The sequence below is a fragment of the Sapajus apella genome, unplaced genomic scaffold (assembly GCF_009761245.1).
Source record: "Sapajus apella isolate SASKATOON/1434 unplaced genomic scaffold, GSC_monkey_1.0 scaffold99, whole genome shotgun sequence".
Classification (NCBI taxonomy): Eukaryota; Metazoa; Chordata; class Mammalia; order Primates; family Cebidae; genus Sapajus; species Sapajus apella.
In genome coordinates this window covers 5,307-31,649 of record NW_022437039.1, presented here as the reverse complement: position 1 = coordinate 31,649, position 26,343 = coordinate 5,307, and the positions used below count along the sequence as shown (strand labels likewise).

General features: G+C 52.2%; 1 protein-coding gene and 1 pseudogene across 5 annotated transcripts; one reads left to right on the top strand and one right to left on the bottom strand.

Annotated features, from left to right (window-relative positions):
• FLYWCH1 (FLYWCH-type zinc finger 1) lies at positions 1-26,027 on the bottom strand. 5 transcript variants are annotated; one of them, XM_032257869.1, is made up of 10 exons: positions 25,284-26,022; positions 24,192-24,605; positions 23,314-23,787; positions 20,750-21,214; positions 20,353-20,616; positions 17,734-17,997; positions 16,746-17,018; positions 15,469-15,548; positions 4,085-4,090; positions 1-1,107 (listed from the first exon to the last, which is right to left on the bottom strand). In XM_032257869.1, the coding sequence occupies exons 2-8, from the start codon at positions 24,505-24,507 to the stop codon at positions 15,484-15,486; spliced, it is 2,121 nt and encodes a 706-aa protein (XP_032113760.1). In that variant the 5' UTR covers positions 24,508-24,605; positions 25,284-26,022; the 3' UTR covers positions 1-1,107; positions 4,085-4,090; positions 15,469-15,483. The 5 variants fall into 5 exon arrangements, with proteins under 5 accessions (XP_032113760.1, XP_032113758.1, XP_032113759.1 ...); XM_032257867.1 differs by lacking the exon at positions 4,085-4,090 and having other exon boundaries at positions 15,488-15,548; positions 25,284-26,023; XM_032257868.1 differs by lacking the exon at positions 4,085-4,090 and having other exon boundaries at positions 15,488-15,548; positions 25,319-26,023.
• On the top strand, positions 1,630-3,349 carry LOC116536211 (annotated as a pseudogene).
• Positions 26,028-26,343: the final 316 nt, after the last annotated feature.

The window sequence follows — 26,343 nt, the reverse complement described above, 5'->3', positions numbered from 1 at the left end:
TGAGATGCAAAACAGGATTTATTGGGGGAACCACACAAGCAGAGGAGAAGCATGGGCGCCTGGGCTGTCCCAGCCTTGCAGTGGATGGCGGGGATGTGCCTGCTGCCGGCACTCCCCCACAGTTACTTGGTGGGATGGAGCCACCTCTCGGGGCTGAGGACAGGTCCTTGTTGGTAAGCAGGAAGCTCTGCAGTCCCGGTGGGGTCATCTTGCCCCTCCGGACTGTTCCCTCTGACTGAAGCCGCACTGTGTGAAGCTGCTCCACAGAAGGGCACGTGCCTCTGCTGCCACCTGTCTAAGCTTCAGGCTTTAGTTGGACGTGGGCCACCCAGGACCCCACTGGCCTCAGCCAGGGCGTGTGTACCCAGCACTGGCCCCTGCCGACCTCTGGGCTGGCTCTAATCTCGGGACAACACCTGCCGTGGGTGTTGTGGAGAGGTTTAAGTTGGCAGGAGCACAGGGAGCAAAGTCTGGAGCGCGGAACAAGGCATGTGCTTTGGCCGGCTCTGGCTGCTGGGGATGGCCGCACTGTGGCAGCAGGCAGCCAGAGACCAGGAAAACCTACCCAGCACCTGTCCAGAAAAGACCAGTGTGGCCTGACCCAGCCTACACACGGCACAGCTCCCTTTGAAGCAGGAACTTCCCCAAGTATGCCCAGGCTCCAAGACAGTGGCATTCACTTTGCACTGTGCTGAGCAGAGCAGGGCCTTGCCAGGCGGAAAGCCCAGGGAAGGTGGCGTGCTCTGCAAAGCCAGGGGCGCTGGTAGCCAGACAGCAGGAGTGTCCACAACCAGGCAGCTTCCTTACATATTCCAAAGCTCAGGAAGGCGCCACTGCGCTGCCCCCCGCACCCGAATCTGCAAGCACCAGCTCTGAGCACCGTTCGCTGCCGACACGAGGACACCATCCAAGAATTCCTCCTGGGAGACCGCCTGAGGATATGTGAAGGCCAGTGATGCTTTGGAAGAATGAAGTTTCTGTCAAGCAAAACCTAAGTAGATGGGAAGCCTGCGTGGATGTGAAGCCGCCTCCTGTGGGCGGCACAGAGCCCCTCTGCGTGTGTCGCCTCACTGGGACTCGCCGGTCAGTCTGATGTCTCTGATGTCCCTGATTACAAAGAGACACATGTTTATCACACACATCAAAACATGGTGGAGATAGATAACACGGGAAGTTCAGGGTTCCTGGAATACTTTTACCTAGAGATACCACAGGCTACATAATTTACTTTTGAGAGGGAGTCTTGCTCTGTTGTCCAGGCTGGAGTGCAGTGGCGCAATCTAAGCTCACTGCAACCTGGGCCTCCCTAGTTCAAGCCATTCTCCCACCACAGCCTCCCTAGTAGCTGGGATTACAGGCATCCACCACCATGCCCAGCTAATTTTTTGTCCTGCCAGCCAGAACTTTTTTTTTTTTTTGAGACACAGTCTCGCTGTTGCCCAGGGTGGAGTGCAGTGGCATGATCTCAGCTTACTGCAACCTCTGCCTCCTGGGTTCAAGGGGTTCTCTTGCCTCAGCCTTCTAAGTAGCTTGAATTAAAGACATGTGTCACCATGCCCAGCTAATTTTTCTATTTTTAGTAGAGATGGGTTTTCACCATGTTGGCCAGGCTAGTCTTGAACTCCTGACCTCAGGTGATCCACCCACCTCGGCCTCCCAAAGTGTTGGGATTAAAGGTGTGAGCCACCTCGCCTGGCCAGCTAGATCACTTTTACACACACTTCCATCTATATCGATTCTGTTATGAGGTTGCTTCCTGACACACACTTGGGGAATTCCCTGCTTCCTACACCAGCATGATCGGGGAGAAACACCTAACACTTGCACAGAGCTTCAATTCCTGCCCTGGAAGTCACGGGCATCACAGCTGAGCCTTTTCAAGGTTCTTCATCAAGAAACACAAAATTGTCCTTTTATTACTTTATTTTCTGAGATATGGTCTCGGTCTGTCACCCATGCCTGAGTGCAGTGGTGCCACCACAGCTCACTGCAGCCTCGACCTTCTGGGCTCAAGCGATCCTTCCACCCCAGCCTCCTAAGTAGCTGGGAGCACAGGTGCACGCCAACACGCCTGGCTAATTTTTTTTTCCTCAGTCACCGCCACTAGCCCGCATGCAGTGTTCTTGGGCCGCTCCGCTGCCTCACTCCTCCTCTGGTCAGAATGGAAGAAGAAATCGCCATGCTCGTCATTGACAATGGCTCCGGCATGTGCAAAGCTGGCTTTGCTAGGGATGACGCCCCCCGACCCGAGCCGTGTTTACCTCCATCAGGCACCCCAGCACCAGGGCAGGGTGGTCGGCATGGGCCAGAAGGACTCCTACATGGGAGACGAGGCCTGGAGTAAGTGCAGCATCCTGACCCTGAAGTACCCCATTGAGCACAGCATCGTCACCAACTGGGACGACATAGGGAAGATCTGGCACCATACCTTCTACAACGAGCTGCGTGTGGCCCCAGAGGAGCACTCCATGCTGCTGACCGAGGCCCCCCTGAACCCCAAGGACAACAGACAAGATAACTCAGATCGTGTCTGAGACCTTCGACACCCCAGCCATGTACATCGCTATCTAGGTCGTGCTGTCCCTGTACAGCTCTGGGTGCACCACTGGCATTCTCATAGACTCTGGAGACGGGGTCGCCCACATGGTGCCCATCTACGAGGGCTACACCATCCTGCATCTGGACCTGGCTGGTGGGGACCTGACTGACTGCCTCACAAACATCCTCACGGAGTGGGGCTACAGCTTCACCACCGGCCGAGCGGGAGGTGGTGGGCAACATCAAGGAGAAGCTGTGCTACTTCGCCCTGGACTTTGAGCAGGAGATGGCCGCAGCTGTGTCCTCCTACTCCCTGGAGACGAGCTGCAAGCTGCCCAATGGTCAGGTCATCACCATCAGCAACAAGTGCTTCCGGTGTCAGGAGGCTGTTCCAGCCTTCCCTCCTGGGTGTGGAATCTTGTGCATCCATGAGACCACCTTCACCCCCATCGTGAAGTATGATGTGGACATCCACTAAGACCCGTACGCCAACACGGTACTATCTGGCGGCACTACCACGCACCCAGGCATCACCAACAGGACACAGATCACCGCCCTGGCGCCCAGCACCAGGAAGATCAAGATCATCGTGCATCCCCCCAGAGCACAAGTACTCGGTGTGGATCGGCGGCTCTATCCTGGCCTCGCTGTCCACCTTGCAGCAGATGTGGATGAGCAAGCAGGAGTGCGACGAGTCGGGCCCCTCCATCGTCCACCGCAAATGCTTCTAAATGGCCTGCAAGCAGATGTGTAGCATGTGCTGCATGGGTTAACTCCGAAGTATAAATTTGCCCCTGGCAAATGCATATACTTCATGCTAGCCTCATGAAACTGGGAGCTTTCGAAAAGAAATTGTCCTCGAAGCTGGTATCTGATATCAGCTCTGGATTGTAGAACTTGTTGCCAATTTTGACCTTGTGTTCAAGTTAACTGTTCCCCTTGGAATTTAATACTCTTTGTTTAATACAATATGTTTAATACAAATCTTTGATTTCAACCCTTAGTCCATGTGGCTTAGTCACTTTGTGGCTAAGAGCGTGCTTGTGGCAGACAAGCCTGTGGCTTGGTGACTCTACGTGGCCAGCAGTCTTCAATCTGTGCGGGGTAACCGTGTGTCAGGGCTGAGTGTTCTGGGATTGCTCTAGAGGCTGGCAAGGGCTCCCCGTCTGTCAGGCTGGAAAATCCAAGCCCTAAGATCCAGTTTCCTTTCTTAGCTGAATGTTTTCCTGCCTGACCACCATGGGCTGTTACTTGCCTTGAGTTGAAAGCGGTTTGCATTTACAGCTGTAAATGTATTCATCCTTTTAAGGTTTTTCTGTACGCAACTCAATTCTTTAAAGAGATGACAACAAATTTTGGTTTTCTACTGTGAAGTGAGAACGTTAGGCCCCAGCAACACGTCGTTGTGTAAAGAAAAAAGTGCTGCTGTAACTGGAAAAAGAAAGAAAAAAATTTATTTTTTGGTAGAGATGGGGGGCGGTCTCCCTATGTTGTCAAAGGTAGTCTCAAACTCCTAAACTCATGTGATCAGGTTCTCCTTTAGTACCGTCAGGGATTTCTTTTTTTTTGAGATGGCGTTTCACTGTTGTTGGCCCAAGCTGGAGTGCAATGGTGCACAGCAGCCTCTGCCTCCCAGGTTCAAGCGATTCTCCTGCCTCAGCCTCCCGAGTAGCTGGGATTGTAGATGCGTGCCACCAAGCCCAGCTAATTTTTTGTATTTTTAGTAGGGACGTGGTTTCACCATGTTAGCCAGGCTGGTCTCGAACTCCTGACCTCAGGTGATCTACCCGCCTCGGCCTCCCAAAGTGCTGGGATTACAGGCATGAGCCACAGCACCCGGCCAGGACTTTTAAGAGCTCTACTGAGCTATAATTCACAGACCATAAAGTCCATGTAAAATGTACAATTCAATGATTTGTAGTGTAGTCAGAGTTGTGCACCCCTCCCAAAAGAAACCTCAAATCCTTAGTATCACTCCCCAACCAATGTGCTTTTTGTCTCCCTAAATGTCCCTATTCTGGGCATTTCATATGAACAGAATTATATGTGCGCTTTGTGACTGGCTTTTTTCACTTAAGATGGTGTGTTCAAGGTTCATCCTCATTGTAGCATGCATCAGTACTTCATTCCGTTTTATGGACAAATATCTCACTGTATGAACAGACTATGTTTCATTGATGGACATTATGGGTTTTCAATTTCTGCCTGAAGGAATAACAATAAGCACATTCGTGTATATTTTTGTGTGGACCTGTGTTTCCAGTTCTCCTGGGTAGGTACCTAGAAGGGGAATTGCTGGGTCACAGGGTAACTCTATGTTGAACATTAAGAACTCCCACAGTGTTTTCCAAAGTGGCTGCACCATTTTGCATTGCCACCAAGAGTATGAGGGTTCCAGTTTCTCCATGTTCTCGCCAACACTTATGTCTTGTTAAATGCCATCCTAGTGGGTGTGAAGTGGTATCTCATAGTGGTCTTGATTTGTATTTCCCTGAAACTAATGATGTTGAGAGTCTTCAGTTATCCCTATTGGCTATTTTTATCTCTTTCAATTAATTGCAGAAATTAAATCTTCTTTGGAAAACTGTTTATTCAGGTCCTCTGCCGATTTGTTAACTGGGTTGTCTTTTCATTGTTATAAGAGTTCTGGGTGAGGCATGGTGACTCACTTCTATAATTCTAGCACTTTGGGAGGCCAGGGCAGGTGGATCACCTGAGGTCAGGAGTTGAAGACCAGCCTGGCCAACATGGTGAAACCCCATCGCTACTAAAAATACAAAATTAGTTTGTTTGGTGGCACATGCCTGTAATCCCAGCTACTCAGGAGGCTGAGGCAGGAGAATTAGGCAGAGGTTGCAGTGAGCTTGCACCACTGCAGTCCAGCCTGAGAGTCAGCGAGACTCCGTCTCAAAAAAAAAAAAAAAAGGAAAACCAAAATCAAAAAACTATGTTCTGAATACAAGTTCCTTATCAGGTATATGATTTGCAAATAGTTTCTCTATTCTGTGGGTTGTCTTTTCATCTTTTTAAAATTCCTCTTTTTATTTTATTTAGTTATTTTCATCTGTTTACTTTTTTTTTTTTTTTTTTTTCAGAACATAGTTTTTTGATTTTGGTTTTTTTTTTTTTTTTTTTTTTAAGATGGAGTCTTACTCAGCTGCTCAGGCTGGAATGCGATGGTTCGATCTTAGCTCACTGCAACCTCTGCCTCCCAGGCTGAGGCGATTGTCCCTGTCTCAGCCTCCCGAGTAGCTGGGATTACAGGTGCCCCCGCCCCACACCCAGCTAATTTTTATATTTTTATTAGAGATGAGGTTTTGCCTTTTGGCCAGGCTGGTCTTGAACTCTTGACCTCAGGTGATTGATCCACCTCAGCCACCCGAAGTACTGGGATTACAGGCGAGAGCCACCAAGCCTGGCCTGGTTACTTTCTTGATAGTGTTACGTGTTTTTAATTTTGATAAAGTCCAGTTTACTCTTTGATTGCATACGGTTTTGGCATGCTATCTAAAAACCTTTGTTGGCTGGGCAAGGTGGCTCACACCTGTAATTCCAGCACTGTAGGAGGCTGAGGTGGGTGGATCACCTGAGGTCAGAAGTTTGAGACCAGAATGGCCAACATGGTGAAACACTCTCTCTACTAAAAATACAAAACAATTAGTCAGGTGTGATGGCACATGCCTGCCTGTAATCCCACCTACTCAAGATGCTGAGGTAGGAGAATTGCTTGAACCCTGGAGGCAGAGGTTGAGGTGAGCTGACATTACGCCACTGCTCTCTAGCCTGGGTAACAGAGCAAGACTCTCAAAAAAAGAAAGCTGGCCAGGTACTGTGGCTTATGCCTGTAATCCTAGCACTTTGGGAGGCAAAGGTGGGTGGATCACCTGTCAGTTCTAGACCAGCCTGGCCAATATGGTCAAACACCATCTCTACTAAAAATACAAAAATTAGCTGGGTGTGGTGGCATGCTCCTGTAATCTCAGCTACTTGGGAGGCTGAAGCAGGAGAATCGCTTGAACCCAGGAGGTGGAGGTTGCAGTGAGCCGAGATTGCGTCACTGCACTCCAGCCTGGGCAACAAAACGAGACTCTGTCTCCCAAAAAAAAAAAAAAACTGTGTCTAATTCAAGGTTACAGGTTTACCTTTTGTGTTTGTTTTGTTTTTGAGATGCGGTTTTTATTTCTTGTAGCCCAGGCTGGAGTGCAATGGTGCCATCTCTGCTCACTGCAACTTCTGCCTCCTGGGTTCAAGTGATTCTCCTGCCTCGGCCTCCCAAGTAGCTGGGATTATTATCCTAAATAGCTGGGATTATAGGCATGCACTGTCATGCCCAGCTAATTTTTTTTGTATTTTTAGTGGAGATGGAGTTTTACCATATTGGTCAGACTAGTCTTCAACTCCTGACCTCAAGTGGTTCAGCTGCCACAGCTTCCCAAAGCGCTGGGATTACAGGCATGAGCCACCATGCCTGGTCTCCTTTTTGTGTTTTTAAAGAGTTTTAAAAGTAGCTGTTACCTTTAGGTCTATGACCCAGTTAGAGTTTAGTTTTTGTGTATGGTGTGATGAAGGGATTCAATTTATCTTTTCATATGAGGAAATGTCGTTGTCCCAGCACCATTTAGTGAAATTCCCCATCACACTGTCTTGGTATCTTTGTGGAAAACTGACCCTGTGTGTTTATTTCTGGACTCTCAGTTCTGAATCGGTATTTCCCCCTCTGCCAGTACTACAGTTTTGATGACTATAGCTTAGTAATGAGTTTTGAAATTTAAAAGTGCGAGTCCTCCAGTTTTCCTTTTTTCAAGATAGAGTCTCCCTCTGTTGCCAGGCTGGAGTGCAATGGCACAATCTCGGCTCACTGCAACCTCCACCTTCCAGGTTCAGGTGATCCTCCTGCCTCAGCCTCCCCAGTAGCTGGGACTTCTGGTGAACGCCACCACACTTGGCTAATCTTTTGTCTTTTTTAGTAGAGACGGGGTTTCACCATGTTGGCCAGGATGGTCTCGATCTCTTGACATCATGATCCTCCTGCCTCGGCCTCCCAAAGTGTTGGGATTACAGGTGTGAGCCACCACGCCTGGCCAAGTCCTCCAGTTTTGTTCTTTTTCAGGATTGTTTTGGCTATTCTCGGTTACTTGAGTTTTCATATAAATTTCAGGTCTTCCAATCAATCCATGAACATGGACTATATTTCCATTTAAAGTCATGTGTCACTTAATGACAGGAAAACATTCTGAGAAACGTCCTTAGACAATTTTGTTGTGTGAGCAGCACAGTGTACTCACACAAGCATAGATAACATGCTGTGTGGTTTACAGCCTGCCGCTCCTGGGTTACAGGCTTGTGCAGCATGTTACTGTACTGAATACGGTAGGCAACTGGAACACAACGGTGTCTGCGTATGTAAACATCTAAACATACTAAGGTACAGTATGTTTGGTATAAACCATAAAAAATGGTATACCCATATAGGGCACATAATATGAATCGAGCTTGCAGGGTGGGAAGTTGCTGTGGGTGAGTGGATGGGGAGGCTTAGAACATGACTGTACAGTACTATAGACTTAGCACACACCACTGAATACTCGGCTACACCACATTTATTTATTTTTTGAGATAGAGTTTCGCTCTTGTTGCCCAGGCTGGAGTGCAGTGGCACGATCTTGGCTCACTACAACCAACCTCTGCCTCCTGAGTTCAAACATTTCTCCTGCCTCAGCCTCCCAAGTTGCTAGAATTATAGGTGCCCACCACCATACCCAGCTAATTTTTGTTATTTTTAGTAGAAATGGGGTTTCACCATGTTGGTCAGGCTGGTCTCAAACTCCTGACCTCAGGTGCTCCACCTGCCTTAGCCTCCCAAAGTGCTGGACTGCATGCGGCCTAAATTTATTTAATTTTTTTTTTAAACAGAGTCTTGCTCTGTCGCCAGGCTGGAATACAGTGGCACGATCTCGGCTCACTGTGACCTCCAATTCTCAGGTTCAAGCCATTCTCCTGCCTCAGCCTCCCGAGTAGCTGGGGCTACAGGTGTGCGCCACTACGCCCAGCTAATTTTTGTATTTTTAGTAGAGATGGGGTTTCACCCTGTTGACCAAGAGGGTCTCCCTCTCTTGGCCTCGTGATCTTCCTGCCTTGGCCTCCCAAAGTGCTGGGATTATAGGCTTGAGCCACCACACCTGGCAAAGTTTTCATGAGTAATAAATTAATCTCAGCTTACTGTAACAATTTTTAAACTTTTTGCTTTTGTAGTGACACTTGGTTTAAAATACAAATACACTGTAGAGCTGTACACAAATATTTTTAGAACCTTATTCTATAACCTTCTATTTTTAAGGATTTTAAAAAAAATTTAGTTGGACTTTTTTTTTTTTTGATAGTCTTTGTTTTTTTGAGATGGAATCTCTCAGGCTGGAGTGCAATGGCATGATCTCAGTGTACTGCAGCCTCAGCCTCCTGAGTAGCTAGGATTACAGGCACATGCCATCATGCCTGGCTAATTTTTGTATTTTTAGTAGTACAGATGGGGTTTCACCACGTGGGCCAGGCTGGTCTCGAACTCGTGACCTTAAGTGATACGCCCACCTTAGCCTTCCAGAGTGCTGGGATTACAGGTGTGAGCCACTGTGCCTGGCCAAGGATTTTTTTTTTGTTTGTTTAAAAACTAAGACACACACACACACACACACACACACACACACACACACACACACACACACACACTAGCCTAGGCCTGCAAAGGGTCAGGGTCATCCATGTCACTGTCTTGCACCTCCACATCCTGTCCTGCTGGAAGGTCTTCAGAGGCAGTAATGCACTTGGAGCTGTCATCTTCTATGATGAGAATGCTTTCTTTTGGATACCTCCAAAATGTCCTGAAGGACCTGTCTGAGGCCATTTTACAATTAACCTTTGTTTGTTTGTTTTTGAGACAGAGTCTCACTCTGTTGCCCAGGCTGGAGTGCAATGCTGTCATCTGGGCTCACTGCAACCCCCACCTCCTGGGTTCAAGTGATTCTAGTGCCATAGCCTCCCAAGTAGCTGGAATTATAGGCACCTACTACCATGCCTGGCTAAATTTTGTATATTTAGTAGAGATGGGGTTTCACCGTATTTCCCAAGCTGATCTGGAACTCCTGACCTCCGGTGATCAGACCGCCTCAGCCTGCAGAAGGGCTGGGATTACAGGTGTGAGCCACCTCGCCTGGTCTACAGTTGACTTTTTAAATATGTAGGAGTATATTCTAAAGTAATGATAAAAAGCATAGTAAATACATAAACCAGGAACATACAGCTAGTGCTTGACTTACGACCATGGTCGGGACCTCGGACCAGTCGTAACATGATTTGGTTGTAAGTTGAGTAGGCTATATGCACGCGGAGATGGTAGTGCTGCCGGAAGCTGGTCCGCATTGTCGTACGTCCAGCTGGGCAACGTTTGCGCTGCCAGACGCGGAGCAGTTGTCGCTAGTAATTGTGGTCGTAAAGTCGAATGTTCGTAAGTTGCATAGGTGGTAAGTCGATCAATACCTGTAGTTGTTTAATCTCATTATCAATATTATGTACTACATAGAATTATATGTGCTGTTTTTGAGACGGGTTCTCTCTCTGTCCCCAGACTGGCACACAGCTGCATGATCATGGCGCAATGCAGCCTCAGCCTCCCAGGCTCAGGTGACCCTTCCATATCAGCCTCCCAAGTAGCTGGGACTATAGGCATGCACCACCACACAGAGCTAAGTTTTAAATTATTTGTAGAGATGGGATCTCACTATGTTGCCAAGGCTAGTCTTTTTTTTTTGAGGGGGAGTCTCTCTTTCTTGCTCAGGCCAGAGTGCAGTGGTGTGATCTCAGCTCACTGCAACCTCCACCTCCTGGGTTCAAGCAGTTCTCCTGCCTTAGCCTCCCGAGTAGCTGGGATTACAGGTGTGTGCCACCATGCCCATCTAATTTTGTATTAGTAGAGACAGGGTTTCACTCCACCCACCTCGGCATTCCAAAAGTGCTGGGATTATAGGCGTGAGCCACTGCACCTGGAGCCCAGGCTAGTCTTGAACTCCTGTCTTTGAACTCCAATCTTGCCCTCCCAATGTGCTGGGATTACAGGCATGAGCTACCATGCCTGGCATGTGCTTTTTTTTTTTTTTTTTTTGCTTGAGATGGGAGTCTTGCTCTGTCGCCAGGCTGGAGTGCAGTGGTGTGATGTTGGCTCACTACAACTTCTGACTCGCTGGTTCAAGTGATTCTCCTGCCTCAGCCTCCTGAGTAGCTGAGATTATAGGTACGTGCCACCATGCTCAGCTAGTTTTGATATTTTTAGTAGAGATGGGGTTTCACTATGTTGGCCAGGATGGTCTTGATCTCATGGCTACGTGATCTGCCCTCCTTGGCCTCCCAAAGTACTGGGATTACAGGTGTGAACCACTGCGCCTGGCCTTATTTTTTATTTTCTGAGATGGAATGTCACTCTGTTGCTCAGGCCGGAGAGCAGTGGTGGGATCTCGCTCACTGCAACCTCTGCCTCCTGGTTCAAGTGGTTCTCCTGCCTCAGCCTCCCGAGTAGCTGATATTACAGGCATGCACCACCATGCCCAACTAATTCTGATATTTTTAGTAGAGATGAGGTTTCACCATGTTGGCCAGGATGGTCTTGATCTCCTGACCTCGTGATCTGCCCGCCTTAGCTTCCCAAAGTGCTGGGATTGCAGGCTTGAGCCACTGCGCCCAGCTCTGTGCTCTTTTATATGACTGGCAGCACGATAGGTTTGTTGACGTCAGCATCACCACAGCCTCATAATGCACTGTGCTAGGATGGCAATATCCAGCTACGGTCACTTGGTGACAAGAGTTTTTCAGCCCCGTTACAATCTGACCGAGGGTCACTGCACATGTGTTACATTGCTGACTGAAATGACATTATGCAGCCCGTGACTGTGTTTAGGTGTTCTTCAATTTTTCAAAGACTATTTTCTAGTATGTAGAGTATATGTTTTACATCTTTGTTAAATTTATTCCTTTTTATTTTGATGCTATTGGAAATAAATTTTAAAAGGAAAATTTTTTTTTTTTTTTGAGGTGGAATCTCTCTCTTGTCACCCAGGCTGGAGTGCAGGGACGAGATCTTGGCTCACTGCAACCTCCACCTCCCAGGTTCAAGTGATTCTCCTGTCTCATCCTCCTGAGTAGCTGGGATTACAGGCATGTGCCACCACGCTCTGATAATTTTTTTTTTTTTTTAGTAGAGACAGGGTTTCACCATGTTGGTCAGGCTGGTCTGGAACTCCTGACCTCAGGTGATCCACCCACCTTGGCCTCCCAAAGTGCTGGGATTACAGGCCTGAGCCACCACACCCGGCTTGGATGTCTTTCATTCCTTTTTTTTTTTTTGCCTAATTGCCCTGACTGGAAGCTCCATGCAATGCTGAATAGAAGCAGAGACTGGAGATCCTTGTCCCATTCCTGATCTCAGAGAGAAAAATCCAGTCTTTCACTATTATGTTACCTGTGGGGTTTTCTCTTTTTTTTTTTTGGTAATTTTTGTTTTAGTAGAGACGTAGTTTTGCCATGTTAACCAGGCTGGTCTTGAACTCCTGACCTCACTCAATCTGCCCTACTCTGCCTCCCAAACTGCTTGGGATTACAGGCATGAGCCACCCCCGGCCTAAATTTTTTTTTTTTTTTAGACAGTTTCGCTGCACTTGCCCAAGCTGGAGTGCTCACTGCAACCTACGCCTCCTGGGTTTGAGCAGATCTCCTGCCTCAGCCTCCAAATAACAAAGATTATAGGCGCCCACCACCACGCCCAGCTAATTGTTTTATTTTTAGTAGAATGGGGGTTTCACCATGTTAGCCAGGCTGGTTTGTTGTTTTTATCAGGAAAGGGTGTTGGATTTTGCCAAATGCTTTGTGTCTATTCGGTGATCACATGGCTTCTGTCCTTTCGTCTACTGATGTGGTGTGCAGGCATCCCCAGATCAGTCCTAGGTTTGGCGATTTCACCAGGAGTCACAGGACAGCCTGTCGTTATACTCCTAAGATTTACTATGGAGAAAAGATGTGATGCAGAATTTGCAACAGGAAAAAGCAGGTGGGGTGAAGTCTGGAGGAAACCAGGTACAAGCTCCCAAAGTCCTCCCTGCCTGGAGTCACACAGAATGTGCTTAATCCTCTAGCCACAAGCTGTGACATGTGCAGGGGTTTTATTGGGGGTTGGTCATGTAGGTACATTGTGCCTGGGTGACTGAATATGGTCACCGAAATTCCAGACTCAGAAGAAAAGCAAATGTTCAGCGAATCTCACGTGATTTGTACAGAGAAGATTTGCAGTTGTTACTTAGGGATACCACTGTATCCACGCAGGCGCGCTCTACCAGTCAAGTTACAGATGCTGGCTGTGTGCGGTACTCTTATCTGTAATCCCAGCACTTTAGGAGTCCAAGGTGGGTGGATCACTTGAGGTCAGGAGTTTGAAAGCAGCCAGGCCAACATGGTGAAACCCCATCTCTACTAAAAATACAAAAAGTCAGCTGTGTGTGGTGGGCACCTGTAATCCCAGCTACTTGGGAGGCTGAGGTTGCAGTGAGCCAAGATCATGCCACTGCACTCCAGCCTGGCCGACAGAGTGAGATTCCATCTCGAAAAAAGTTCCTGGGTGCCAAGTAAGAGTGAACCTTGCACACAGGCTGTTCTTAGGGCAGCAGTCTCAGGCCTGCTGTGTTAAGTCTGATCTGTACATATGGTGTATTACATGAATTGGTTTTGCATGTGAATGAATTCCTAGGAGAAATCTTGGTTGTGGTATATAATCCTTTTTTAGGTTGCTGGATTCTGTTTGCTGGTATTTTCTGGAAGATTTTGTATTCTATATTCCTAAGAAATACTGGTCTGCAGTTTTCTTTTTGTGATTCCTTTGCTTGGTTTTGGTATTGGGATGACACTGGTCTTACAGAATGAGCTGGGGCCAGGCATCGTGGCTCATGCCTATGATTGCAGCACTTTGGGAGGCCAAGGCAGGTGGATTGCTTGAGACCAGCCTGGGCAACATGGCAAAACCCTGTCTCTACTAAAAATAAAAAATTAGCCAGGCGTGGTGGTGCGTGCCTGTAGTCCCAGCTTCTCAGGAGGCCGAGGTTGCAGTGAGCTGAGATGACACCACCACACTCCAGTCTGAATGTGAGAGGGAGACCCTGTCAGAATGAGGTCCATAGTAATGTCCCATCTTTCATTCCTGATTTTAGTATTTTCAGTACTCCTTCAGTTTTTTTGATCTTTAGCTAGAGCTAAATATTTCTCAGTTTTCTTGGTTTTACATTTCTTTCCTTCTGCTTTAGTTCTTTTTTCTAATTTTTGCTTTTTTGTGTGTGTGTGTGTGTGTGTGGAGATGGGGTCTCACCCTGTTGCCCAGGCTAGTATCGAAATCCTGGGCTCAAGTGATCCATCTTGGCCACCCAAAGTGCCAGGATTACCGGTGCAAGCCCCTGTGCCCAGCCCTGTTTATTCATTCAGAGATGGGCTCTTGCTGTCACCCCGCTGGCAGCGGTGGTGTAATGCCTCACTGCAGCTTCCACCTCCAGGTTCATGCGCTACCACCAGCACATGCTACCATGTCTGGCTAAGTTTTTGATTTTTTTGGTAGAGACGAGGTCTCACTACGTTGCCCAGGCTTCTTCCTTTTTAGTGTTTTTAGATACAGATTTCTCTCTAAGCGTGGCTTTCAGTGAAGCCCATAAGTTATGTCTCCATTTTCATTTATTTCAAAGTATTTTGTAATTATCTTCTTTGGCTCATTGTTCTAAATTACAGACAGGGTCACGCTCTGTTGCCACAGCTGGTTTCAAACTCCCGGGCTCGAGTGATCCTCCTGCCTCTGCCTCCCACAGTGCTGAGATTATAGGTGTGAGCCACTGTACCCAGCCTGACTCACTGGTTTCTTATAAATATGTACAAATTAACACACTCTTGAGTTTCCCACTTTTTTTTTTTTTTTTTTTTTTTTTTTCATTGACATGGTCTTGGCACAATCTTAGCTCACGGCAACCTCTACCTCCTTAGTAGCTGGGATTATAGGCATGTGCCATCACACCCAGCTAATTTCTGTATTTTTAGTAGAGATGGGGTTTCACTATGCTGGCCAGGCTGGTCTCGAACTGCCAATCTCAAATGATTTGCCAGCCTTGGCCTCCACAAGTCCTGGGATGGTATGAGCCACTTCGCCCAGCCCTAAAAGGACTGAAATCATACAGAGCATGTTCTTTGACCACAATGGGATATTACAGTCAACCACAAGGCCGGGCAAGGTGGCTCACACCTGTAATCCCAGCACTTTGGGAGGCTAAGGTGGGCAGATCATTTGAGGTCAGGAGTTTGAGACCAGCCTGGCCAACATGATGAAACCCTTTCTCCACTAAGAATATAAAAATTAGCTGGGTGTGGTGGCACATGCCTGTCATTCCAGCTACTAGGGAGGCTGTGGCAGGAGAATCACTTCAACCTGGGAGGTGGAGGTTGCAGTGAGCTTAGATCGAGCCAGTGTACTTCAGCCTGAGCAACAGAGACTCCATGACAAAAAAAAAAAAAAAAAAAAAGGTACCTTGCTTTATGGCCTGGCTGTGGTTGACCCTCAAGAGCATTCCACATATCTTGAGAAGAACTTGAATTCTGCTGCTGGCAGCTGCCCTCTCGTTCTTGCTCTGGGTTACTCACTTTGGGGGATGATGGCTGCCATGGGAAAGACACTCAAGCTGCCCCCAGGAGGGGTCCCTGTGGTGAGAAGCAGCTCTACCAGCCCACAGCCATGAGGCAGCAGATGCTCCAGGTGGCTGCTGCCCTGGCTCACACATTCTATTCATCCCAGCCTAGCCACTCCTAGCATGTTGACCCACAAAAGCCGAGACGGCACGTACTTGTTAATGTAACCAGTGACGCACCATTAGATAACCAGTACAATTACCCAGAAAGCAGCGGGCCTTCAGCAGAACATGTCTTGAAGCACAGTTCAACTTGGATCTTTTCTGAGAAAAAAAAAATAATGAAAACATGAATTAAGGCCATGAAGATAAAGACAGCCGGGTGGAGGGTGCTGGGAATTCAACATGTCAAGCTGCCTGTCCCTGAAAACATAAGCTACTTGAGATCTTAAGAGTCAGTCTTCAGCTGCTGTCATAGAAAGTACTGGGAGTCAACTAGACATCAAAGACAGGAGGCCAGGCCCCCAGCATAGCTTCTTGTTTAAACCCAGTAGTGGCTTTCTCGGCTGGGCGCAGTGGCTCACGCCTGTAATCCCAGCACTTTGGGAGGCCGAGATGGGCAGATCACCTGAGGTCAGGAGTTCAAGACCAGCCTGACCAACATGGAGAAACCCCATCTCTACTAAAAATACAAAATTAGCTGGGTGTGGTGGCACATGCCTGTAATCCCAACTACTCGGGAGGCTGAGGCAGGAGAAATGCCTTGAGCCTGGGAGTCGGAGGGTGCAGTGAGCCAAGATCATACCATTGTGCTCCAGCCTGGGCAACAAGAGGGAAATTCCGTCTCAAAAGAAAAAAAAAAAAATAGAAAATAGTGGCTTTCTCAAATCCTTTTTTCAAAAAAATTTTTTGTACAGATAGGGTCTTGTTCTGTCACCCAGGCTGGATGGCAGTGGTACAAACATGGCTCACTGCAGCCTCTATCTCCTGGGCTCAACTGATCCTACCCCCTCAGCCTCCTGAGGAGCTGCAGCCACCAGCATGTGCCACCACACCCAGCTGATTTAAAAAATTTTTAATTGTGTTTTAGAGACAAGGTTTTCCTATGTTGGCGAGGCTGGCCTCAAACTCTGGGGCTTAAGCGATCCTTGTGCCTTGGCCTCCCAAAGTGCTGGGATTACAGGGGTGAGCCACTGTGCCTGGCCAACTGAATTTATTGTTTTGAGACAGAGTCTTAATCTGTTGTCAGGCTGCAGTGGCACCATGTCGTACTTCAGCCTGAGCGACAACCTCCACCTCTGCCTACCGAGCAGCTGGGATTACAGGTGTGAGCCACCACACCTGGCCGACACACAGTGCTTTCTAAAGACTGGTTTTATATTCTGTTCATGTGAAGGGAACCCATTTTAGGTAAAATTCTTGTAAATATGTATGTGCACACAAGCACAGTCTCCTCCATGGGTGCTGGGCCTGGGGCATCAGTTCTGAGGGATAGGAGATGAAGATGTCCCCTGTCGGTACCTGGGTCCTCCTGCTGCGCCGTGCTGGGGAGCCGTTCCCGCTGCCTCAAGGCCTCCAGGCCCACCAGGTCGGGCTGGTGGCAGTGGCTGCGCATGACCATGACCCGGTGGCCCTGGGTGATGGCACGGCTGCGGCAGCCCAGCCGAGCCTGGTCCCGGCACATCCAGTACACCTTGTCCCCGGCCGCCTTCTCCTTCCTGTAGAGGAAGGACTCGTGCACCAGGAACCTGCCCCCCAAAGAAGTCCTCAGGAACTCCAGGGGCTGCAGGGGTTCTGAAAGGGAAAGTGACACTGTTGAGTGGGGCCTGGGTGTCAGGGTTGTGGGTCTATTTCATCCCCCTAGTAGGCCCCGTGGTGGTCCCTGCCCTCCTCCCCTCTACCTGCTCCTCCAGCCCCAACTCCCACGCTGGCTATCTCTTTCCAGGGGCTCGGGGGATGCCTGGGCAGGTGGCCTGGCAGCCGCTGGACCCTGAATGCTCCTAGAGGCCTATCCTGACCCCTTAGACCCATCCCCCAGGGCAGGGACTGGGCACCAAGGCCTCCTGGCTCCCTGTCCACATACCCCTCAGCCAGTGGGCAACCATTTGGACTCTGACTTTTAACAAGCTGAACTGAAAGGTTACATGATGTTGTGGTGGCCAGAGAGAACCCCGTGAGACAGGAGGCAGTTGGGGTGGTGCAGGGGTAGACACAGGGTGTCCAGGGTCCACCCTTTGGCCCCTCAGCAGATGCGAAGCACTATCTGCGGCTGCTGATGCCATCCCCGGCCGCCACCCCCAGCTGCCACCCCCTTCCTCTAGAGAGCTGAGTGGGTTTCTACCCCGACAGCAGAGGGCCAGCAGCAGGAGCGTGGAGCCTGCAGGTGGAGTTTACAGCCCAGGCTGCTGGACCACCATGTACAACACACACACCATGTCCCACAAGCAGCCTCCAGCCAGCCTGTGAGGCACAGGTTCCTGGAGACCGGGGTCACCGAGCCTGCCCGCACCTGGGCTGTCCCAGTGTGCCAGATTGGGGAAGTGCTCCCGCTGCCGCAGGGCCTCGAGGCCGCCCAGGTCCGGCGGGTGGCAGTGCCTGCGCATGACCATGACCCGCTGGCCCTGGGTGATGGCGCGGCTGCGGCAGCCCATGCGGGCCTGGTCCCGGCAGGTCCAGTACACCTTCTCCCCCGCCGCCTTCTCCCGCCGGTAGAGGAAGGACTCGTACACCAGGAAGCTGCCCCCCAGTGGTGTCTTTAGGAACTCAGGGCCTCCTGTTGAGAAATGGGAGAGGCAGTGAGGGCAGGGGAGGGAGGAGGAGAGGACACCAGCTCTCAGAGCGGAGATCAGCAGGGCAAGTGGTGATGCCACCATCCCCCCAACTCTGCTGGGGTCCCCCTCCGGAGGCTGGGGACTGGTCAGTGAGGCCCCACTGCACAATGCCTGCAGGGAGACAGTGTGCGCTGTGCCACACTTTCCCGGCGCCCACCCTGCTTAGCACGCAGGTGTGCCTGGTTGCTCAGAGGAATGACCCAGGGCCTTCAGAGACAAAGCAGCTCAGAAGCTGGATAGGGCTGAGAGGGGTCGCCCCTGGGAGCCAGGCAGGTGGAGATGTGACCCAAGGGCTGTGGGCAGGAAGCAAGGGAGCAGCGCCCACTGTCCTGGATGTGGTGAGGGCAGGACCCTGGGGGTTGGCTGTGCCTTGCCCAGAGGATGCCCTTTCCTCCGTGCAGGCACAGGGGCCACAGAGGCGGGGAGGCAGACTGGGGTGTCTGGGGAACATCAGGTAGCAGTGGAAGCAGGGGATGGGGGTGGGTAGCAGCCCTAGAGGAGGAGGGGACAGAGGGTGGAACCACCTTCAAGAGGGACCGAGAGGGTGACACAGAGCAGGGAGACTTGGAGGTGGGAGGACCCTGCAGGGCACAGCAGCACAGGAGTCTGGGGACAGAGCTGGCCAGAAGGAAGGTGGGACCCCCAGACCACAGGCACACTGCATCCCCTTCCACATGTGAGGAAAACACCCAGCAGGGGCTGGGCGTGGGGGCTCAGCCTTTAATCCCAGCACCTTGGGAGGCCAAGGCGGGTGGATGATCTGAGGTCAGGAGTTTGAGACCAGCCTGACCAACATGGTGAAACCCCATCTCTACTAAAAATACAAAATTAGCCAGGTGTGGTGGCACATGCCTGTAATCCCAGCTACTTGGGAGGCTGAAACAGGAGAATCACCTGACTCTGGGAGGCTGGGGTTGAAGTGAGATTGTGCCACTGCACTCCAGCCTAGGCAACAGAGTGAGACCTGGCTCAAAAAATTAATTTGAAAAAAATTTAAGTTTCAGACAGTACTGCAAAAATGACCCCTCAGGCCAGGCATGGTGGCTCACACCTGTAATCCCAGCAACTTGGGAGGCGGGCGGATCACCTGAGGTCGGGAGTTTGAGACCAGCCTGGCTAACATGGTGAAACCCTGTTTCTATCTATTTAGAGACGCGGTTTCACCATGGCCAGGATGGTCTCGATCTCTTGACTTCGTGATCGGCCCACCTTGGCCTCCCAAAGTGCTGGGATTACAGGCATGAGCCACCGTGCTCAGCCTTGAAACCCTGTTTCTACTAAAAATACTAAAAATTAGCCGGGTGCGGTGGTGGGCACCTGCAATCCGAGCTACTCCAGAGGCTGAGGCAGGAGTATCACTTAAACTCGGGAAGTGGAGGTTTCATTGAGCCAAGATCTCATTATTGCACTCCAGCCTGAGCAACGAGTGAAACTCCATCTCAAAGAAAAAAAAAAAAAAAAAAACCACCACACACCAGACACTGCGGGGGGGGTCTGGGCCGACTGCATGGATGACGACAGAGACAGTCATGACTCTCATGGGCCCGCCTTTCCGGACATTATGTGTGTCTATGGAACTGCTGGCCCAGAGGAGAAGCTGCATGCATGTAAATATCACCTCCTCAATCCTTATCTCCCCACCTTAGGACAGGCTCACACCATAGCAACATGAGACTGACCGTGTGCAGTCACTGGCCTCTATTAAACACCATGAACTCTTTTTTTTTGAGACGGAGTTTCGCTCTTGTTACCCAGGCTGGAGTGCAATGGCGCGATCTCGGCTCACCGCAACCTCCGCCTCCTGGGTTCAGGCAATTCTCCTGCCTCAGCCTCATGAGTAGCTGGGATTACAGGCACGCACCACCATGCCCAGCTAATTTTTTGTATTTTTAGTAAAGACGGGGTTTCACCGTGTTGACCAGGATGGTCTCGATCTCTTGACCTCGTGATCCACCCACCTCGGCCTCCCAAAGTGCTGGGATTACAGGCGTGGGCCACCGCGCCCGGCCAACACCATGAGCTCTTAAACAGGAGGAGGAGAGCAAGGAGGTCTAGCCCTGCTGCGGCTACTGTGGGGCAGGCTGGCCAGAAGGGTGAGGCTGGGCAGGAAGGCGGGACCCCACCATTGAAAGCAGAACCAGGGGGGCCAAGGAGGAGGCCAGGGCCATAGGTCCTTCTATGATGTTCAAAGAAGCGAACAGGACGTTTGCCAGCAGGACATGCAGGGTTTAGGGGGAAAGGCAGCATGGGCTCCTGCCTGCTTCCCAGGGCCCAACTCCCCGCCCATCCCCAGGTACCTGTGCTCCCCCGCTGCACCGGGTTGGGACGTTTCTCCCGCTGCCTCAGGGCCTCCAGGCCCCCCAGGTCGGGTGGGTGGCAGTGGCCGCGCATCACAGTCACCCGCCGGCCCTGGGTGATGGCGCGGCTGCGGCAGCCCATGCGGGCCTGGTCCCGGCAGGTCCAGTACACCTTCTCCCCGGCCGCCTTCTCTCGCCGGTAGAGGAAGGACTCGTATACCAGGAAGCTGCCCCCCAGGGGCGTCTTCAGGAACTCAGGGCCTCCTGGGGAGATTGGGGAGGCCATCAGAGGAGGAGGCAGGGGCTGGGCAGGCCTGATTCCACCCACTCCCATCCCTGGACCTCTGGAAGCAAGAGTCCAGGCAGGGCTGGCGAGCCCCAAAGGAAGGAGGCTCACCAGGGTCTGCGTCCATGCCCTGGTCCTCGTCTGGGGATACTTCGGGGGCTTGGGGCTGGGTTGGCAGCTCCTGGTCCTCGAGCTTTGCTCGCTTTCTGGGCTGGGGCCTGGTGAGAGTCAGGGGGCCGGGGCCCCTGCGGTAGAGCAGACTGTCCACGCCTCGAAGCAGCGTGTCCACTTGGCTCCCAGGGCCGTCCTGCCCAGCCTGAAGCATCTCCATGGTCTTCTCCTGCTGCCGCCGGGCCTCCAGGCCCTCCACGTCAGGTGGGTGGCAGTGGCCACGCATCACGGTCACCCGCTGTCCCTGGGTGATGGCGCGGCTCCGGCAGCTGTACAGCGCATGGTCCCGGCAGGTCCAGTACACCTTGTCCCCAACAGCCTTCTCCCGCTTGTAGAGGAATGACTCATGCACCAGGAAGCTGCCCCCATAGCACGTCCTCAGGAACTCGAGGGGCCGGGCCTGTCCTGGAGGAGGGACTCAGGCGGTCACAGCCCCTGGGGATGGGGAGGAACCCAGGACGGGGCAGCCACTGCAGACTCTGGGGGCTCACATGAGCCTTTCTCCTTTACGGCTGAAATTTACTCTGGCCTCTTGAGCCAGATGTGCTGGAGCCCCCAGTGAAACCTCCCCACCCAGCAACCCAGTAGGGGTCTCGTTCCTTTCCCAGTGGTCAGCGAGGTCAGCCCAGCACACGGCTGTTACGTGCTGCATCAAGGTCACACCTGGAGGGCCAACCTGGACTTGGACTCGGGGGCCTCTGCTGTCACTCCTGCTCATGTATTTTTTTAGGATTTAAAAAATTTATTCTTTTGTGTTCTGGCCGGGTGTGGTGGCTCACAGCTGTAATCCCAGCACTTTGGGAGGCCAAGGCAGGTGGATCATGAGGTCAGGAGTTTGAGACCAGTCTGGCCACTATAGGGAAACCCCATCCCTACTAAAAATACAAAAATTAGCTGGGCATGGTGGCAGGCACCTGTAGTTGCAGCTACTTGGGAGGCCAAGGCAGGAGAATTGCTTGAACCCAGGAGGTGGAGGCTGTGGTGAGCCGAGATCGTGCCAACGCACTGCAGCCTGGGCAACAGAGCAAGACTCCATCTCAAAAATTAAAAAGTACCCATGTTTGAATAACACACGTTATAATACACTCAAATGGCTCCAAAAGATCACAGTGAAAAATAAATCTCCCTCTTCCTCGCCTCTCCCTTCCTGCCCCAGACACACCAGGGCAACGGCCTCAGCAAATTCTTAAAGCCGTGTCAGGAAGTGCCTGGCCTCCTTGAACTCAAGCCCACCTCCTAGTTACTGGTAATAAAACACCCAGAACTCCCACCTGCCACTTGCCAAGCCCCAAATGTGCAATTTAAACGATCCAGGTTATCATAGCAGGCTTAAGATAAAGCACCTGAAACTCGAAAACTGAAGCCCATTTTCTAAGGCTACCATCAGGCAAGGCTGGGATTTCAATCTAGAACCAAAAACCCAAGACTGTTCCACTAGGCGTCTTTCCTGAACTTAATGGACAGCAGAATCGCTCGGGGAACCAGACACAATTCTAAACTGAGACACGGTCTCACTCTTGTCTAGGCTGGAGTGTAGCAGCATGCCTCCCGCTCACTGCAGCCTCCATCTCCACGGCTTAGGAGACTGAGGTGGGCGGACCACTTAAGTGGTGAGACCAGAGGTGCACATCACAACACCTGACGGAATTCTTATAAATGTGAAGTCTCACTATGTTGGCCAGGCTGGTCTTGAACTCCTAGGCTCAACTGATCCTCCTGCCCCAACCTCCCAAAGTGCTAGGATTATAGGCATGAGCCACTGTGCCCAGTCCACATTTACATATACATACCTTTTTCTATGAGACCAAATCTTGCTCTGTTGCCCAGGCTGGCGTGCAGTGACACCATCTCAGCTCACTGCAACCTCTACCTCCCGGGTCCAAGGAATCCTCCTGCCTCAGCCTCCAGAGTAACTAGGATTACAGGCAGCTGCCACCACACCTGGCTAATATTTATATCTTTAGTAGAAACAAGGTTTTACCATGTTGCTCAGGTAGGCCTTGAATTCCTGACCTCAGATGATCCACCCACTTTGGCCTCCCAAAGTGCTGGGAGTACAGGTGTGAGCCACCACGCCCAGCCACATTTATAGTTTTAAAAGTTATTTTAGCTTTGAATAGTTTTTTTTTTTTTTTTTCTGAGCCGAAGCCTCGTTCTGTCACCCAGACCTGAGTGTGGTGGTGCAATCTCGGTTCACTGCAGCCTCCGCCTCCCTGGTTGAAGCAATTCTCCTGCCTCAGCCTCCCAAGTAGCTGGGACTACAGATGTGTGCCACCCTGCCCAGCTAATTTTTGTATTTTTAGTAGAGAGGGGATTTGACCATGTTGGCCAGATGGTCTCAATCTCTTGACCTCATGATCCACCCATCTCGGCCTTCCAAAGTGCTGGGATTACAGGCATCAGCCACCGTGTCTGGCCAGGACCCCACATTACCCCACATTTCTATTTGGACTCAGGACGGGCCCCTGGGTCCCCTGCCCTGCAGTGGGGTGGAATGCACTCACCCAGCCCCAGGATGGAGCGCTTCTTGGGCGGCAGGCTCAGCAGTGACAGGGTACGCGGTCCCTCGTCCTCCTCTCGGGCTGGCTTGCTTAGCACCAGCCCAGGAGTGGGCTCCGACTGTAGCTCCTGGGGACACTGCCACGGGCCCACCCCCTCCAGTGGCTCCTCTACTCTGCCTCCAGGGCCCTCAGGACCCTGGGGATCTCCCAAGCTCTCTGGCAGAGCCAGGCTGGGCAGCTTCTCCCTCTGGCGCCGGGCCTCCAGGCCTTGCTCATCGGGCACGTGGCAGTGGCCCCGCATCACTGTGGCCCGCAGGCCCCGGGTGATAGCCCGGCCGCGGCAACCCAGCTCAGCATGCTGACGGCACTTCCAGTACACTTTGTCCCCCACAGCCTTCTCCTGCTTGTACAGGAAGGACTCCAGCACCAGGAGGCGGCCCCCGAATGGTGTCTTCAGGAACTCCAGGGACTGGGGGGCTGCCAGGGGAAGGGGAAGACTAGGTTAGCTGACCTAGAGCAAAGCTCAAGGCCACAGGCGCGGACGAGAACCAGGGAGGGCGTGGGGGTCCGGAGTGTGGCAGGTGCCGCATCCTCCTCCTGCTCCCAAGCAAAAGCCTGACTCTCAGCGCTGGTTATTTTGGGGGTGGTGGTGGAAGTTTTTAGGGAGCTGAAGGAATTCTGCACATCACTGCAACTCCCATTTGGCGAGGCAGGGCCTGGTACCTGAGTGTGATCATTGCACAAGCCTGAGACAGGATCAGAGAGCAGGACGCTCAACTGGGAGCAGGGCAGGATGCTATGATAGAAGGGTGTGTGCAGGGCCTGCTGTGAGCACCGGGACCCACGGGGTGGCTGGGCAGGGGCAGCAGGCCTCGCCTCACCTGCGTCCAGCTTGCTGCACTTCTGTTCAGGCATCTGGGGGGCTGGCTGGACCACCCCTCCCTGCTCCTCAGCTGGCAGGATCTGCAAGGTCCTGGCGAGGGTGGTGGGGTCAGCCATCTCCAGGGAGAGGACGCAGTGCACTTCCTGGGGGTTGCAGGCCACCCCATCCTCATCTTGGGTGGAGGCCGTGAGCAGGACCAGTTTGGAGAACTTCCTGGGAGCTGCCGGGATGACGTCTGTGCCTGGCTTGGGAGATGGCTCCTGGCCAGCCTTCACGCTCTCGCCCTCCTGCTCGTTGGACTCGGGCAGGGGCATCCCGGGACCCAGGGCCTGTCCTTCAAGCTGCACTCAGCCCCCAGCAGGTGGATTTCTCCTACTCCCAGGCAAGGAACCTGGAGTCCAGTGGTACTGTCCTGAGGAAGGAAGCAAAATCCCGTCAGTGGAGGAAGCCCTTGGGCCAGGGCTCTAGATACAGAGCTGGGAAGGAGATGGGGCTGCCTCACTGCTCACTGGGGCCAAGGCTGGTGTGGGGCCTAATGGAAATAGGGACCCTGGCTGGTCCTTCTGCTCCACCAGTTCCTTTCCTGGCAGCCTTGGGTACATCACCCTGCTCGAACCCCACTTTCTTCATCTGGAAAATGTACACAATAAACAGCCCTCACAAGGGGCTATCAGGGTGACTAATGACTAAGAGCTGAGCCACTACCCATGGGCCTTCCCACATGCTGAGCACGGACAAAGGGTTTCCACCTTCGTTTCCAGTCCCGCCCCTATGTTTTGCAGCAGGCCCTTCTTATGGACCCAGTTACAGATGAGGACAGTAAGGCAGACACCCATGATATACCTGAGGCTGAAAAGGGGGGACACTGAGCCCCATTTCTGCTCAGATGTCTGGGGACTTGGCAGGACCTTTTTGGAAACTGCGCTTCACCAGGATGCTGGGCACCTATCTCAGGGGTGTGGGCCTGGCACACAGAGCCGTTTCCAGAGGACAGCACCACATCCTGGCCTAGGGGACAGAAACCCCTTTCTGGGCTCCGGCAGACCAAGCCCCCGTCCTAGCCTGCAAGCAAGCCACGGGCCACCCCCACCTCGGGAGATGCCAGGGCCACACCATGGCAGTCACCTTGCACCTGAGCAGTTGCTGTTGCTGCTTCGGCTGGTCAGGGACGGGGCTGAGGCAGCGTCTGGAGAATCATGAGGTCACCGCAGGTTCCCTGGGTTCTAGCATAGAGAAGCAGAGGGCAGACAATGGGGAACCTACGCAGGGCTGTGCGGAGGGGCCTGGGGGCAGTCAGCGGCAGTCATGGTGTTGGGGAGACACTGAGTGTGAGCAGATGGTGGGGTCTTTGCCACCTCTCAGCCTGTAATCGAGACTGCACTCCCTGATGTTTTTAGGGTCTTTACCCCCACCCCACGTGTTGCAGCTCCAATGCCCACTGGTCCCCCACTTTGCTCCAAAGTTCCCTGGCCTGGGAGCCCGGGCAGCTCTGAAGGCCCCATCCCCAGGAAATCACAGGTACCGAGAGGGCTGGCCCCACCACATCTCGCCCAGCCCCAGCCCAGTGCATTCCTCTATGCTGTCCTTCCGAGGCTGCTCATCCCACCCCACAGGGTGACACGAAGTGCAGGGGACAGAGGGCCAACCGGGGATCAGCTGCAGCAAAGACCTCGCCAGTGCCTCCAGAGCAAAGCCGCTCCAGGAAGGAAAGAGTTACGGTGGGAAGCCCCGCCTCCAGTGCTGACTGGCCCTGGCGCAAGTCCCTCAGCCACAGCCCGCATGGCTCCCACGCTCTGCGCTGTGGGTATAAATGGGAATGGATGCGGCTGAACTGGGAAGGAAGAGGCTAAGGGCAGCATGGGGCAGGACTGGATGAATGGGAATAAACGCTGACGGATAGACCGTGGACTTAGCAGGTTCCTTGACCCTGCATCCTCCCGGCTCCCGGCTCCCGCGAGGCCCCCGCCCTCTGGAGAAACTACCCGCTGTTCCGGGGCTGGCCAGGCCCCTAAGAGCTGCTGTCCTTACTGCCGGCCCTCCCCGTGGCCTCCCTCCCAGCCTGGCCGCTTCTGACAATGGCCTTCCTGACAACGCAGGCCGGCACAGCAACTCGCACAGTCCACCCCTCCAGCCGGTCCTGCAGGACGCCG